Source organism: Melospiza melodia, chromosome 2 (assembly GCF_035770615.1).
Source record: "Melospiza melodia melodia isolate bMelMel2 chromosome 2, bMelMel2.pri, whole genome shotgun sequence".
In the NCBI taxonomy this organism is placed as follows: Eukaryota; Metazoa; Chordata; class Aves; order Passeriformes; family Passerellidae; genus Melospiza; species Melospiza melodia.
In genome coordinates this window covers 127621775-127638753 of record NC_086195.1, presented here as the reverse complement: position 1 = coordinate 127638753, position 16979 = coordinate 127621775, and the positions used below count along the sequence as shown (strand labels likewise).

Sequence of the window (16979 nt, the reverse complement as noted above, 5' to 3'; positions counted from 1 at the left end):
AAATCACTTACTAAGGGAATGACTGCTTCAGCTGGCCAAGGAGGTTACCTAAAGGCTTAAAATACATAAAAACTTGCAACTTCTAAGGCAACTATCGTCAATTCTCTTAAGGCTATCTTCAACCTTCCAGGCTGCCCTGCCTGAGGGGTAAAACAGCTGGAGGAGCACAACAAGTCACTTCGAGCTAAGATACATTGAGGTTTCCCTGGAAACATTTTTATTTTCCTACTTAAACTGTTAGGCCAAGAAGAAAAACAACTGGCTATTTGTCCAGAACTTCTGGACACCCAGTCAAGGTACTGGATGTTCCAAGGCCTGGAAAATATAACTCCTGAGCATGTGGAGGTCTGTACCACCCCAAAGCCTGCAGACTCATGATTTCTCCTTCTGGAACTGAGCTCATTTTTTTGCAAGAGGGAAGGAAACATAAAAGAGACTGAACATTTGAGAGCTGCTGGATCCCTCTCTGCATGCAACCTGTAGGGAATCATGGACTTACACACTGCTAACACCTCTCCCTCTACTCTGCCTTCCCAATTGATTTTACTGCAAAGTAAGCTCAGGGTAAATAGTCCAAACTAAAGATTGTTTATAAGTCCAAATTTCTGCAGTTTTAGGCTAGACAATTAATAGGATTTTACTTCTCTATGCCCCCCATGGACACTCAGAGAAGTGAGGGCAACCTATTCCACTGAGACCCAGTAAGAGACCTTAGGGATGCCTTCTGGGTTCCATTTCCTTTCTTTAGTCCAGGTATCAGTCTTCCTCTGTACAACAGCCTTAGAAAACGATTGGTGTTGTAAGGACTAACAAATAAAGCTTTTACTTCAATACTTTTGTTTGAGTTAGTACAAACTTCCATCATTTTTTTTTTTTTTGCATCAGTGATACTACATTAAATTTCAGTAAAATTCAGAGCACCTACAGTGAGCAAGACAGTACAGAAACTCTACATCCTTAAACTGTAAAATCCTATGCTAATGTCACTGGGTAGATCAGACCCCACAGACCACTGAGGTAACAACAGTCCCATTGCTGCATTCCTACCTGAGATGGCTCACTTGGAACTTTGAGATCACATGGAGCTATCACTTATTATGCTGTACACAACAGACATAAGCATGTCCTGAAGATGCCTTGACCTTGCAAGGAAACACTTGATCTGCTGCATCCTTCCCCTGCTTGCCTGCCTGTTCCTTCCTTCATTCAATATTCCAGCCAAACAGTCCAACAATAAAGTGCTTGTGCTACATTCATGCTGCAACTCATTAAGCACATACACTGCATAAATTGGCAAGCACCAGGTCATCACTGCTACCCCACTTTTTTTTTACTCAGCTCTGAGATTTTTAGCTGTGATGCATGAAGAACATGAGACTCTGACTGCAAGGGTTATGTATTGTTCAAGTTCCAATATTCGCAGCTGCAAAATCTTGGCAAGTAATATTGAAAGAGCTTCTGCTTCTTACAAATCAATTCATGAGACTCAAAAATTGAAACAGATGTAACCATGTCATCTGTACCTCTGCTGATTCAATGCAAGCTGTCAGAAAGCACAAAGGAGAATACATTACTCAGCTCACAAAAATGAATATTCTGCCACTCAACTGCTGAAAATGTGAAAGTGCTACATAAAAGACAGCAAGTGCTCAGTCACCATTGTACTCATTTAATAAGCAAAATGTCTGTGTTAGCTCAGCTTTTGTGAAATTCCTTTGCATTAGGTAGTTCAAATTAAAATTGAATAGACTTCTAAGCAGACATGAACCTGTTAAGAGCTGAACTGCATGACCTGATGGGTTTTTTTCTGACACCTACCCTTCCAAATTAGCAATGAAATGCTGTTTGGCACATGGAACAACCGCAGATTGCTAAGAGAGTCACATAAAGTAAGTCATTTCAGAAGGTTCAGCTGTACTATATCAAGGGCTGAGGGGGAGGAAATAATCACCACCCCATTATAAATTATTTCCCCTATTACTTTGCCTAGGGACTACTGGACTGGGAGGTTTTAGGCTTGAGAGACTGGTAACATGGATATAAATCAGCTGCTTCCCAAAGTGTGGGCTCACAGGGTGTTGTGTCTGTACAAACATGATGTTCTCAGGCTCTCCTGAGACTCAGGAACATGGTGAATAATAATGTGTAGATCTTCCCAAAGCCATTTGAAAGATGCTTCAATTCTTAACATTTGCCTCTGCCAGAGATCCCCCAGCAGCTGAAACAGCAGGACAGACACGTGTCTGTCCCTCAGCTGAAAATGCATACAGCTCAGTCTAAGGGAAAGATGTCACAGGACAGCTAAACTGATCTACCCAGCAAAGGTGGCTCTTCTCCTTTTAAAGGGATGATGCCACCTCACCCTTCTTTACACCACCTGGTATGATTCCCTCAGACAGTTCAGCTCACTAAATTTACTCCCTTTTCTCTAGTGAGTGAACTTGGTCTGGCCTCTGTGAGCTGAGCCAGGTGGCCAGGCAGCTGCCAAAGCCCATGTGAGGAGCACACAGCAGGACACAAGGTGGAATGGAGCTAGAGCAGTTTCTCACACCAGCACAGTGGGGTTTGCTGGAGCTCCTCCACCACAGCTCCTCAGCTGCGCCTTCACTGCAAGGGAAACTGAGCTGGGAGCCAACAAATCCTTGGCCTTGCCAGAGGGCTGCCTTCAGACCACTGTCACTGCTGACTCCAACGTGTTATAAACTCAGAATTCTTCCCACAAACACACGTGCTATCCTGTTCCCAAAAGTTAACATTCAGTGAACTGAAATTCTACCAGGGGCATACTTGGCAAATAAATGCAACTGTTTCAAGATGTAAACTGGCAATGCAATTTCCAAACAGACTTAAAAAAAAAAAAAAAAAAAAAAAAAAAAAAAAAAAAGCCTGATTGTTAACAGGAAAAGCTGCCATTCAAAACAGTCATCACACTTTGATGCTCCAGTGCGACCTCATGAAATCCACAGCAATGGACTGCATGGCTTCTACCCAGCCCATCCCCAGCCCTGTGAGAGGTGTGTGCAGGCTCTGTGTTTGTTCCTTCAGCTGATGTATCTACAAGCACTCAGTGAATTGGCTCCAAGGTGTTGGACCAGTAATTACAGTAATTACAGCCCACAGTGGGAAACAGCACTGTGCAACCTGAGTGTGGCTCTCAAGTCACAGTGTTTCTCTCAACACTCTTTTTAAACATGTGTTAGAGAATTGTAATTGGCTCAGTGTTACTCAGTGTTACATTAGAGAAGGCACAGAGAATAGCCAATTCTTTATTAAAATGGTATTTTTAACCACCAGAGGGAGCACTGGCCCGGAATATATGTCAGGAATAAAATAAACATGTACAATAAATGTCATCTGTTTGTCCTCAGCTGCACTTAGCATTTTCAGTATTTTATTGAAAGTGTGAGGTGGATATCAGTCAAGCAGAATTACTGCTATATGCTTACAGGAAATGTGTCCTCAAATGCACTGAGCATGTTTGACATTACAAAATTCCCACTGCACATTCTTCAGCAGAATCTATCTGCACCACAGCTATACAGTTCTGGAGCCACACAAGTAACAAGCAATTAATTACACAAACATAACTCTGCAGACATGCAAAGAATCTGTGTAGGAGCTCTGTAAAGATCTTGGCTCACCCAGAAGTTTTGGAGCCGAGTTCCTGACAGTAAGTAGAGTGGAAGAGGGGCTAAGGCAGACAGAGGGGGGGAGAGTCAGCAAAATCTGGATTCTTCATTGTCAGGAAGTATCTGAAAGAACTCAGTCCCACGAAAACACGAGTGCAGCACTTTTGGCATGGCCAGCAGAAGGAGCAGCCATGACAGTTTCACATTGCCAGGCTGGCTGAGGCCCTGAGCAACCTCCAGCACTACCAGGGCTGCTCTACACTGTATTGACATGTGTGACAACAAAGGGCCGCCCCAAGAGCTGCTGGGGAACAGCACTCTCTTCCCCGTGATCTCTTTGCCATGGTGTTCACTGTGCAGCTCCTTCTCCCTCTGCTCCTCCCCAGTGACTTGCTCCTGTGGGACTCCTCCAGTGCCACAGCCAAACGGGCTCTCAGGCTGCATTCTGAGGGGAGGACACTGGCAAGCAGCTATTTATGGAGCAAAAGCCAGTGCTGTACCCTTAATTCACAGGAACCCATACAGGTTCATATACCGTGGGGCAGGCACCCTGATCACCAAATTTCACTGTGTTTTTTCACTCCCTGGCAGGATTACTCCTATTACTATGAAAGTATCCTTTCTCAAGGGTCATGGATTCACAACACTGGGGAACCTCTGCAGCTTGATCCAAGATGAGCCCAAACCTCCAACAGTGACTCCATTGATATAAACATGTCATTAGAGGGCTTTTCAGGTTTAAGGTTAAGGGACTGAACCTGGGCCTCTGCCTCCTAAAGAATGCTTAGACCAAAAGCATATTTTTGTGACACCTCATGGCTGTACAGAACATTCCTCAGGAAGCTGCTAAGTGTTTCCCAGGAGTATAAAAATAGAAATAACAATCTTTGATTATCCTTTCCCCTACATATCAGTATCTATGTGCTTAGCTGGTGCTCAAGTGCATGGATGTAACAGCGTGTCTCAAAGAAATTCAGAAGCTGAATAGGAAGTAAAGGGAGTGAAGTAAAATTAACATTCAAAAGCCAATCATGGCTATCATTTAACCAGTGCCAAGCAATTGGTTTCCTCATCAATTGTATCAATATCATACAATTTCAGGTAAACCAACTGTAAGTAAGAGCTGCTCCCTAAATAATTTAGAAGTCTTCCTCATGCAATTCCTCTTCTTCCCTGACCCATAGTTATATTCCTCATTTTCCAAATGTAGTAGTCAGTTTTTTCAGTGCAGCTGCCCAAAGTTCACATATTAGGACTTCTTGAGCCACGTACACTCTTACCTCAAGCTCTCAATACTCCTTATATTTGCACGTCTTTGGTTCGTTGTGCAATACTGCATTCCAGCACAGATAAATGTTACAGATCCAAAGTAGCTGGGATGCTGAGGGGGTACATATTCATTCATAGCATGATTGAGAGCATGGTATATGAAGTACAGAAATAGAAAATGAGAGAGAAGAAGATGACTGACAGCAACTAAACTTTATCTCCAGCTGTGGAAGTCTGCCTGCAGAGTTTGGCAGTTCAAGTATGTGGTTGTCTTTTTGTTTAAACTTTCCTTGATTTTAAAAAAAAGGGGAAAAAAAAGCCCAACACAACAATACAGCTTATGATGTTTCAGAAGGAAGTCACACAGACCTTTTTGCAAAGGTACACATGAGGTTCTCCAACTTTATTTTAGTTTTTAAATCTTTTATCACACATCAGTCAAGGAACCTCTTCTCATCAGCTAGAGTCACTCAGGGGAACAGAAGAGCCTCAAAGGATCATAAGGGAAGAGGATGTTTGAAGGACAAATGTGTTTGCACTGTAAAAAGAAAAAGGAAGTTCTATCACCTGCATACAGGTTGAATCAAAAGGGTGCTATATTTCCCACCCCTTCTAATCATCTGTTGAATACATTAGGTCTGAGTAACTCTTCCTTTGTTTTATTACACATTGTATTAAATCACTTCCAGTGTTGAAGGTCCAAGAATATAAGGGGTAAAAATGTTCCACACCCTTCCTACTTCATTAATGAAAATTATTTAGCATTTGTTTGCATTTGGCATTGTTTAAAGGCTCACATTTAAAGATGAAACAGCAGGGGGGAAAAAAGGGTCTTAAACTTCTCTGGGTTTTTAATTTATTTTTGTTCAGATCCTAGACTGGGAATGAAATGTGACATTACATGCAAGTTTTATTCTCTTGCCAAAGGTTCGTCATGGACATATTTACAGAAAATAACCTCTTCCATAAATAGTAAAAACATGGGCAGCTGGTCCTAGACAGTACAGACTGCAATAAAGTTCTCATAATGAGCTACTCATATCTTGAGGGCATGCGACAGACAGCACTATTTGAGACAGTGCTAGTCTAGCTGCTTTTTTGAGTCAGGTTGGAATTGGCATTTCTAAAGATTAAACCTTTTGAAAGTTCCACAGGAGTAAAATATCTTTCCACAAAATAGAGGAAATACTCTGGCTTCTGACTTTTAATCACATAAATATGACAGGGCAGACAACATTGTGACACAATGAGTGTCTCAGAAGTGTCAATCAGTGCTTCTTCACTTAATTGTCTCTTGATTCAACCAGATCCACTGTAAAACAGACACGACAATATATATCCTTGTAATACCTCCAGGGCTGTTCAGCCTAAGGCAATAAAGTTCATAAAGATGCAATAATTATTAACAATAATGAAAACAAGTATCTTTCTTATTTTGACATTGTAGATCATGTCAGTATCTTTATCAGTAAGTGCCAGCCAGAAGCTGGTGTATTGCTCAGCAGGTGGCTTTAAGTTTTTTCTGCCCAAAAAAGGGGCAGGGACACGTGAAGAGGCCGGTCAGAATAAAGGACATCCGTAATGTCTGAGTGCCACCCAGAGGAGCCCGCGGGGAAGTGACACAGGCGGCTGCTGGGACACCGCCAGCCCGGGCACAGCCCTGCCCTCCAGCCCTTCTCCTTCCTGCTCCTCCCGAACGGAGCCCAGCCACAGACTGCGGCAAAGGCAGCCTTGCTATTAAAGCTTATCCTCCGGAGAGTTTCACAAACACTAGATTCCCCCTCTTCTGAGGGGGGAAACGGGGTCACTCACTTCTCCTGCCTTGACACCGCTTATTTCACTGCATTTAATACTAGAATTTCCTACAGAGATCCTTTTATAGGAATTTCACGGGGCTGGACGTGTCCTTGCTGGATTTCCAGCTTCTGTTTCCGCACTTTCAGACAGAGACTAAGTTTGAGTTGAGGTGCTGTGATCACATCCTTAACTCACGATCCCATTAAAGGTACTGCCATACAGATGGAGGCAGCACTGGTTTCTCTGTTCATTGCTTGCTGTACAAGCCTTTGGTATTCCTCTCTTTATTTCATCTAACTACTGACATTGGAGCCAGAGGACATTTTAGACTGCTCCTCTGTACCAACAGTCCATTCCCTCCATCACTACCACTTGAAGCCATTTATTTTGCAGTTCCACACTGTCTTTCAGACTTTGCTTGCCACTCGAGCAAACCTAACAAAATTGTTACTAAACCCCCTCAAGGCTTTAAGTATTCTGCTAACTAGCCATGAAATGCTTTTGTTGCATGTGTTTACAGTCAGTGAGAAAAGAGTGAGAAAACACCCCATTTGATGCTGGTGACTGTGCTCACTCACTGAGCTCAGTACACTGTGCACACTGAACTTTGACACAAGCCTTGGTGAGAATTATTTTTGTTGGCATATCAATACATTTAAAAATGTTCCAGATGAACTTCGGTGGAAGCTGTCACATGCTTTCTTTAAGAGCTACAAAATTTATGAGTACAATTTGCCATTATAATCACTCTTAAATATTCTAAGAGATATAAACATGATTTTCCAGACAGGAGTCAAAGTTTCTTTTCCCTTGGCTTTACCCTGATTTCGCAGTTCTCTTGCTGTTAAACATTACATAAGAGAACACTTCATTACTGAAAGCTGGTCATTATTTTCAACATTTAATTGAACTCTCTTTGCTATGTTATCAATACTTCAATTAACTACTCTGTAGCCCTTTCTCAGGTGTTGCAGTTACTTGAAAAGAAATGTAAATCCTCTTCAACATCTCTTAAATATGGTTTCCCAACTGTTTTTGCTCCTACTGTGATATTAAACTTCTTTTGTGGCTAATCTAAATATGTTCTCCAGCAGGTTAGAAACTTCCCTGTGTGATAAAGGGCTCCACTATCACTCCTTTAGCAGCTACTTCAGGTTTCCTCTTTGAAAATTCCACTTTCATGCTGCTTCTCACTGTTCTGCCTCCTTCCAGGCATATACTGTTACAAGCTTTGCTATTGCTTCTGCTGCAAGTGGTTTTGAGAACTTTGTATAAAACTTGGCTTTTTACCCTTCCTTAATGAAATCCAAACTTTGAGAAAATCCAGATCTGCTTTTCTGAAGTCCAACATCATATGGCCAGATGTTTTCAGTGACTAATCTTAGTTATGACCTTTCTCTGAAAGCATAAGTCTAAAATTTGAAGTAAGAAGTAGCTGACAGAAAGGAAGCAAACAACTACCATGGGGTATGGGATTTAAAAAAATAAAACAAAAAACTACCAATTTCCCAAACGACTTTTTGCCCTTGGCTAGCAAGATCAGAAAGTGATTTAAGAAGACATTATATCCCACATTACTACGGTTCCCTAGTGATAACTATATACACCCAGGTCACTTCTTGTGGATATTGCTACAGAGAAAATGTACACAGAAACTGATTATTATTAAGTGCATTGAGGATTAAATTCTTGTGTGGGAACTGACATATCACAGAACTGTCTACTTTAATGTCTGTCTTGGTCTGAGATCCCAGCAAATACAATATAAATTGGAAGAGCAGGATTATTTAAAGAAACTTAAAGGATTAACTACAAAATGTAGCTCCTGCTGTACCCCAGGTTTTGCTGTCCCAGACTCCTAAGTTACACCAACAAACCCCTGCAGCATCAGAGTTTTAGTGGGCAATTAGACCAGATACTCACAAACTGCACAGGACAAAGGTTTTGTAATATGTATCTAGTCAGCAGATATTGACTCTGTATAGACATAATTTTAAATTTGGGAAGATTTCAAGCTATGCACAGGTATTGCACAGGCACTTGGGCAGCTCCACTTCTTGAGCATGAAGATTTCAGAGCAGCAGAGACCTTACATATCTTTTCATATCTTATATCTCCCATCTCACACTGGGGAAACGTGACTAACTCATTGGAGGCTCACATACTTCGGATCAAGCTAAAGCTCTGCAATCCTTCAAGAAACCATAGTGAAAGCATACACTAACAGTTGTTGTGCAAATATAAAATCAAGCTCTGTGAGCTTGTTTTATTCCATGAAGAAGAGAGCTTGAGCTCATTGTGCCAATACCCTTAAAATCAAAGACAGTGCATCTAGCAACAGCTGCTTAGAAGGTCATATTGTGCCAAATGAAATATTACTTTGTGAATACCTTCAGAAGACAGCTCTGAAAACTAAATATGAGCATGTCCCAGCACATAATACTTCTGCTTTTATAGCCCTCTCTCCATAGAGATAAACTGATCAGTGTAATCCACTGGTTTGTATTAATCACAACAGATACCCACTGTACTGAGTGCAAAAATGTATCTTAACATAGAAAACGTTGCTAGAGACAATTGAGACAAATGGTTCCTATAACTATTTAAAACTAAGAAAAGCTGATGGGTTTAGATGCCACTTAGCAGTTTGGTCTGACAGCTGTGAAAGAGTAGACAACTTATCAACATTTAGCATATCACAGTCAATATTATTCAAACTTGTTTGATATTTTGTTCTTTTCAAGAATAGCAGACCTCTTCATGAAAAATTATGTTCTTTTCCCCTGATTTGAATTCAAAAGATTATTTTTCTCAGAGTAAAGGATAAATCAATAAAAATTTACTGCTGTCAAAGCAGAACTGACAAAAACCATTGTGACAATATCCCAAATTTCATAAATATGAATCACAAGTTTCCCTGTAGAACATCAGATCTGCAGCTGATCAGTATCTCTGTTTATTTTATTACTGTTTTCTGAGTCTGCCCTTTCAGGCATAATTAAATGATTTCATGTTATCTATTAGCCCTTTCCAGACTGCAGACACATTTTGCCTCCCACATTGCCTGTCACTCCTCTTTCCAACTTTATGGCCATCTCCAGAGTACACTGTTTGGCTGAGGTTTCCTTAACATCCCCCGTTCAAGGTCTTTCCAACTCAGGCATAAACTGGTGCTGGACTCCAAGTTCCTACAGCAGCCACTCCACAGAATCACAGAATCACGAGGTTGGAAGAGACCTTCAAGATCATCAAGTCCAACCCAGCCCTAACAGCTCAACTAAACCATGGCACCGAGTGCCACATCCAACCTTTTTATAAACACATCCAATCTTTTTTTAAACACATCCAGGGATGGTGACTCCACCACCTCCCTGGACAGACCATTCCAGTACTCCATCACTCTTTCACTAAAAAACTTTCTCCTAATATCCAACCTATATTTCTCTTGGTGCAGCTTGAGACTGTGTCCTCTTGTTCTTGGGGGATTTAAATAGGAACACTGAGCAGTGCTTACTAAAACCAAGCAGTGTCAATGAAAAGTGATTTAAAAAATTAACATTCTTGACTCTAAAAGATATAATAAAGGTTGACTATGAAAATATAGGCATAATGAATACTGATTTGCTCCACTAAAGGAACTGACTTGCTACCTCTGATATATTTTCAAGGAAACTCAAAGTACTTAATAGTGATCTTCCACTGACTGCCAGGGCTTGTCTCCAACAAAGGCGTTTATATTGTGTTAAATCATCAATATTAGAAATACTTCTGTTCTATCTTTTGATATGTAAAATGACAGAAAACCCTCAAAGGTCCTCTCAGTCTGGTAAACCTTAAAAAAAAAAAAATTCACTGCAACAGTCAACTCTTCATTATCCAGAGCAAAGGCAGAAGCACAATACCCTGCATACAGCAAAACCATCTGTGATTTTTAAGGCTGTAGAAGTGTGCAGGAGAGAAAACACTGGTCCCTGCTCCTGTTGATGGGGAACTCCAGAGATGTCCCAGTGACTCTCAGTCTAAGTCAGAGCTACCTGGCTTCCAGATCCAAAATTCCTCAAGCAAAGCCAGTCTGTGTACTTCTGCAGCATGGTCAATGCACACATGGGTGATGCACCCGTCAAGGCAAACAGAGAATTCAAATTTATGTAGGCATAATAATGCAGATACAGCCTCAGAATAAGGGAAATAAATATAAGCCAAAATTATATTGGCTTATATTTGCTCAAGTTTTCCTCCTTTCAAATAATAAAAATGTCAAAACCAGCAGTACATTAAGAGTTAATTCTATTCTTATCTTCTGTCTAGCAAAGTTTTTTTTTTTTAATTGCAATACTTCATGCTCAATGACAAAAGCATGTTTGATACTCTTGTTGACTTCAACTCTCAGTGGGTAATGCTGAGACAGTGAAATCATCATAAAATATTTATACTAAAGAATGATGATTTCTATTTCAGTGCATTCTAACTTGATAAGTCTAAGAAGATTAATCATTCCATATTATTTACAGCAACGTTCCAGTGTTGGCTTCATTTACACTTGTTTCTGATACAGAGTAAAAGTAGTGCAAATGGTCATGAATGAGAGATGGAACATTTTTAGAAGAAGTCAGTGCATGGAGAATTTTACTCATCTCTGAGCAGTCTTTGTTCTGAATGGTAATTAAATGCTTAACATGATTTTCTGCACACACTAACAGCTATCACTTCTTATCTAGACAGCTGCTTGAAATTGTTCTCAAAATCTAGGTAGGCATAAAAGAGTAAACATAGCTTCAGTCTTCTTCTGAGTAGCTCAATAAAATGCAGGCAAGCATTCAACACTCTAATCAGTTTAAACAGATCTCACACTTCAATGAGGTTTAAGAGAACAGTCAAGTTATTATGCAGAAGACCAAAAAAAAGTATGAGGTAATAAACGAAGATGTTTTAGGTTAATCTCTCTAATGGAAAACAGTATGGTATTATTTATTATTTTAGCAATATTATGTTTTTCTAAAATTTCTGTACCTTTTGTTTGGAAAATATGTGATATTTGACATTATATAGCTTAAAACAACAGCTTGATGTTCAGCGTAATAATAAAGGCTTTATAGGATAAGGGCCATCTGTTGCAATTACATTCACTTTCTGAATTTTCTGAAAGGGATGAAAACCCTTAGAATTTGTCAATTATATGCCCTTGATAACATATGAGTCATGTTAAAGAAGTTTGGCATAGAAATGCAATTTTCATGGAAACAGTCTGATGAGAGAATATTTTAAATGTACTCTAAATATGGCCATCATATTGATGAAATTATTCTCAAAGGAGAGAGAAAAATATGGCAATGTGATTTACTCTTCCATGTCTGAAATGCTCTTGGGTACTATTTCCCGGTCATTTCACGGCTTTTAAGTCAAATACCATTTTCAGCACTTTTTCTGATGAGATCATGAATATGATTATTTGGCCAAATGAATTTCAATTGAACCCCAGTCTGGAACTCCTGGGTCTGGAACTTCTTCCCACACTAGAGTAGGAAATATCTCTCCAGATGTTAATAATTAAGGCATTAAAGAGTAAACCCAGCACCCACTTCCGCAGCTCCCGGGGCTCCCATGGCAGTGAAGTGGTGTGGGAGGATTGGAAAAGGCCCTTCAGCATTCGCACACTTCTGCATGACATGGAAGCCAGATCAAAAGGGTTTCCAGGGCAGGCAGAATGTTGGCTGTGGATGGTGGAGGGTAGAGTGGATATGTCCTCCCACATGAGAAGTGGAGAGCAGATGTTCTTTTATGTGGTCTCCTGGGGTACCACAGGAGCTGGGCATGGCAGCCTCCTCCGAGCCCAGATCTTGGCTAAAATCAGCCTTTCTAATCTGTCCTCTGATTAAGAAACATTCACATAGATTTTTGAAGGAACAGGTACCATTACTGATGTGTGTGTTAATGGGAACCACATTTAGCAGGGACCAAATCCAAATGCATTTGTTGGAAATGCCATTTGCAGAAATATTACAGAGGCAAGCAGGAAGGATGGTCCCCTTACTCTCCCTCACCAGGTTCTGTCTCCAGGCCTGGGACCAAGTGGCAGGCTATTCCTTACTCTAGACAGACACCAAACGTAATGAATCGGGATAAAAACTAAGCAGGGCTGAAGGGCAGGGGGCAGATTTCTTAAAAATAAAACTCAGTTTTCTGTTCAAAATCTTAAATATCTTCTAAACAGAGTTAAGATAATGAGCAAGCATTGATCTGAACCAGATTTAAGCATGTTAAATGCATTCCAAAATACCTTCAAATGCCTGTCTTGAGTGTTGTTTTCTAGGTATAACTACACATTCACTTGTCCAGATGTCTCTAATGTCAATAACTATATTTCCTACAAAGTCTAAAATTATGTGAATACTTCATTATACACCTGCTAAAGTCAGAGAAATTTGTGATAGAACCCATTAGGAAGAATGGAGAGCACACTGCCACACTGGAACTTAATTTGCCTTCTGTTACTATGGACTGATATTTTTCTCTCATCAACATTTTTAAACAGCCTACATTAATGTGAAGTAGTTTTGGATTCTAGCATATCAGACAAGCATCTATTTCTTTTAAACAGAACATTTGAGATGTTCTCTGGACTATGCAAATGAAAAATGCCAGCAAAAGCTCTAGCAAACAGACAGGAACACAGCTGGAAATAAATGAAGCATAAGGCTTAATACTATTTATTTCCTCAAGCTATCATTTTTTAAAAATTATCTTGTTACAAGATGCTGGCATACCTTATGAAGTGAAAACTGATGTCTTTCAACAAAAGGGTTATAACATGTCTCCTTCATTCTACCATGACTCATTTGTACTTGTTACTGAACAATAAGATCAAGCTATCAAGGAATAAATTCAGAGTTCTGAACCTTTACCAAATCTTTGCTGTATTTGTTTTCAATATATAGTTGACTTTTATTAAACAGACATTAATGGGTCATTTAAAAAAGGAGACTCCATCTGAATGATGCTCCAGACCTTGACACTTTTTATCTGTATCACAAATTCATCTATGCTCTGTTACAAAGAAAATTATCTGGCTTGGGCCTCCAATTAAGTAATTTACATTCCTAGTTGTGGAAAACATCAAAGAAAAGCCACCAACAGACATTCTTAAATCCATCATCCGTAAATATGCAGCTATTGCCTTTCAGACAACACGGAACACCAGCTGTCTATTTATTTCAAAGAACAAAACAATCCCCAAAACAAAAAGCAAACAACCCCCCCATCGCTTCTAAGTATTCCTTTGGGTGACCTAAACAACTTACCTCAAAACACATAACACATACCCAAAGCAACCACAGGATGAGAAAACTGTGGTTTACATTCATTTAGAAAGGTAGATGTACAGCACATTTGCATGCACAGGAGAACAAATCATAGATTAAAATCTCTACAAGCAAAATTGGAAGACATAGGGAGATGGTTGAATGTCTATAATATTTACAAAAGCAGGTAGGTTACAGGGGGAATTCACAGAGTGCTTAAGTGCTCTGTAATTTTTCTTCACTGTAACTGCTTTAAAAGAAGACTTTAAAGTGCCTTTTTTTCATATACAAGAAGTTTAGATAACTGAATGGGAACTTTAAAACTCATTGCAAGGTTCTGTCAAAAGTTTTACATTTTTTTTCTTGACCTGCAACGCTTTTCTGTATCTAAGTTGATCATTAACCTCCCTCTTCCTAGTGCAAGTCTTTGCCTCCCCGGGCTAACCCTGGTCAGGGAGCATTGATTATGACGCATCACAGCCATTCTGGAGAGCAATCTGCACAGCATGCTGAGAGGAGCATTCCTGAACTGAACTGCTTGCCTCACTTCCAGAACTGGTCAGGATGTCAAGCCTGCTGCCCACTGAGGACGCTGGAGATGAGGTGAGGGAAGGGTGGGAGTGAAGGGTCAGCATCCCACTCGATGGGGGAGGACAGAGGGCACGGCCACATTAGGCTGGGAGCTTCACTCCAGAGTGAAGGCATTCACCTGTCCCCAGCCCTGGCCCTCCTGCCCTCTGCAGCCACGGCCACAGAGGAGGCTGCTGCTCAGAAACCCTGCTGATGGCACTGCCTGGCCTTGGCCATGCCCCCTGGCACTGCAAGCCTTCACTGAACCCAGTGGCTCACCTGGCTCCCAGGGGATTTTATACCCTGTGGTTGAAATAGGCAAGAAAATGAAATGGACAGAGCTGACTTACCTTTTGTCCTTTCACTCCACTGCAATCACATTTTCCACAACCGGAACATCCCTGAAAATAAAAGAAATTGAGAATTAAATGTCTGAAGTGGGCGACAGGCAGAACACACTGCAATGAGCCAGGGATGTCAGCAGCACTCCAGTGACTGCAAGGCTGGTCAGGGCAGGGAAAGTTTGCTTAAGCCCATACAGTAACATGAGAGAAGTCAGATTAACTGGTGCCCAGGTAAAATCTTACAGTCACTTTGTGTTACCAAAGATGCTCTAAAGTGCATCAGGCCAATCTCTACTTTTCCTCCTCACAGTCATGGAGCAACTCAGCAGTCAATTGCTTTTACTGTTGTCGTGCCCCTCAGAAACAAACCAGAGCAAAAGAAGCAGAACATCTGTATCAGTGAATATTCCACCAACGCACAGGAGATCCTCCAGCAGCCCCTTCAGGCCATTATTCAGAAGCAGTCAAGGACAGCACCTCCCCTGAGACAGTTTCAGCACAGATGCTGGGCACCTGTCCCTCTACACCTGCAGGCTCTGCAGTCTGCTGGGAGCTCAGTACTGCTGGGAAATGAAAAGAAAATGCACCTAATCCGTTTTGAATTTGGAAAGCCTCCAATGAGACCAATAAATATTAACCCAGAAAGCTAAATAATACAGTAACGTTTTTACTTGGTAAATACATTTTATTTTAAAGTAAAGCATCAAAGAGAAATGGGGCTTTAATACTTAAAAAAAAAGGCCATCCAATGAAATTACAGTGCTATCTCCTAAAAAATTTATTGCTTTTGTTGACGCTTTTTTTTGTATATGTACATCCACTGAATTTGTTTCTTGAAGTAGAATTTTCTACATACTGACGTAAAGCAAAAATAGTTATAATTTTGACAATTTACAATTTTTACTTACATTATTATACCATGTTATATTATAAATTCACACAAAGGTGAGAATTAACATGATTAGAATGAGTTTTTATCATATAATGCAGAAAGAGAACTAGATCTGAAGACAACACCTAGACAGTCTGCAGTGGAACCTCAGCAAGGATCAGAAAGGAAACGTGCCACCCACTGAATAATCAGCTTCACTCCTTGCAGGACATGGTTATGCCTGGAAAAACATTGGGTCTCCCATTACAAGGAGTGACCTGGTGTGACCTCTCTTAGTTTTTCAGACCTGATGAGATCTCAGCTGGAGGAGGCATGCTTGCAGCTCATACTTCCTCCTCCAGAATCATGTAGAATGTTATCAGTTTTATCAACACATCCCCTAAACTCAGAAGTCTGTTTTAGTTGCATCTGGGAATGTACTTAACATAAGTCACTGAATCATTATAAACATCTGTTTTCAAGTTAATCCCCGCATATTTCCTTCAGCCTATTATTTAACATGCACTGTTTTAGAAAAAAACCATGTTGTTATTTAAGTATGGTTTTGTTCTCAAATTTAGCATAGCCAGAAGAATGGGCTTGTGCTTTCGAGCCTCTTTTTGTCCCCACAAAAATGAGTCCATTATATTCCATTTTTCCTGTTTTTAATGCCTCAGATTAGAATAACCAAAGGCAAGGAAGGTAAGAAGGTACTGAGCACCAGGGAGCACAACTGCACAAGGTCCTGCTGGGGCAAGGGCTGCAGCCTGCCATGCCAGAACAGGCACCTGCTCTACAAAACACTGTCTTTATTCCACAGCAACATCATCTCCTTCTGCCACTGATGCAACCTCTGTGGGTGGGTGGGAGGTTGGCCAGCAACGACAGCCACTGCTGGACAGCATTATCCTCAACTCCTAAAATGCATTTAGAATCTGAGCAACGTGATAACACTCTGCCTATACTCGGAAGAAGTATGAGGCTTTTCCTTCTGCTTCTCTGGTAAAAGGGGAGGGCCAGACTGGAAGAAACTTGTGGATCAGAGGTCACTTTAAGGAGGTGAAAAGGGCACTTAAGTAATGAGATGCTGGAAGAGAGAAGGATGATTATAGCACATACAGGAATCATCACAAGGCAATTAAACTGAAACTATGCAAATCATTGTTCATTTCTAAACTTTGGTTTTAAATCAGTCTCATGA

General features: G+C 40.6%; 1 protein-coding gene across 1 annotated transcript in view; it reads right to left on the bottom strand.

Annotated features, from left to right (window-relative positions):
- Window positions 1-16979, bottom strand: part of COL4A1 (collagen type IV alpha 1 chain) — a 120582-nt gene that overhangs the window by 57086 nt on the left and 46517 nt on the right. Inside the window, exon 2 of the mRNA XM_063149962.1 lies at window positions 14914-14964. Within this exon, the coding sequence (XP_063006032.1) occupies window positions 14914-14964 (51 nt within the window). The remainder of the gene's footprint in view (window positions 1-14913; window positions 14965-16979) is intronic.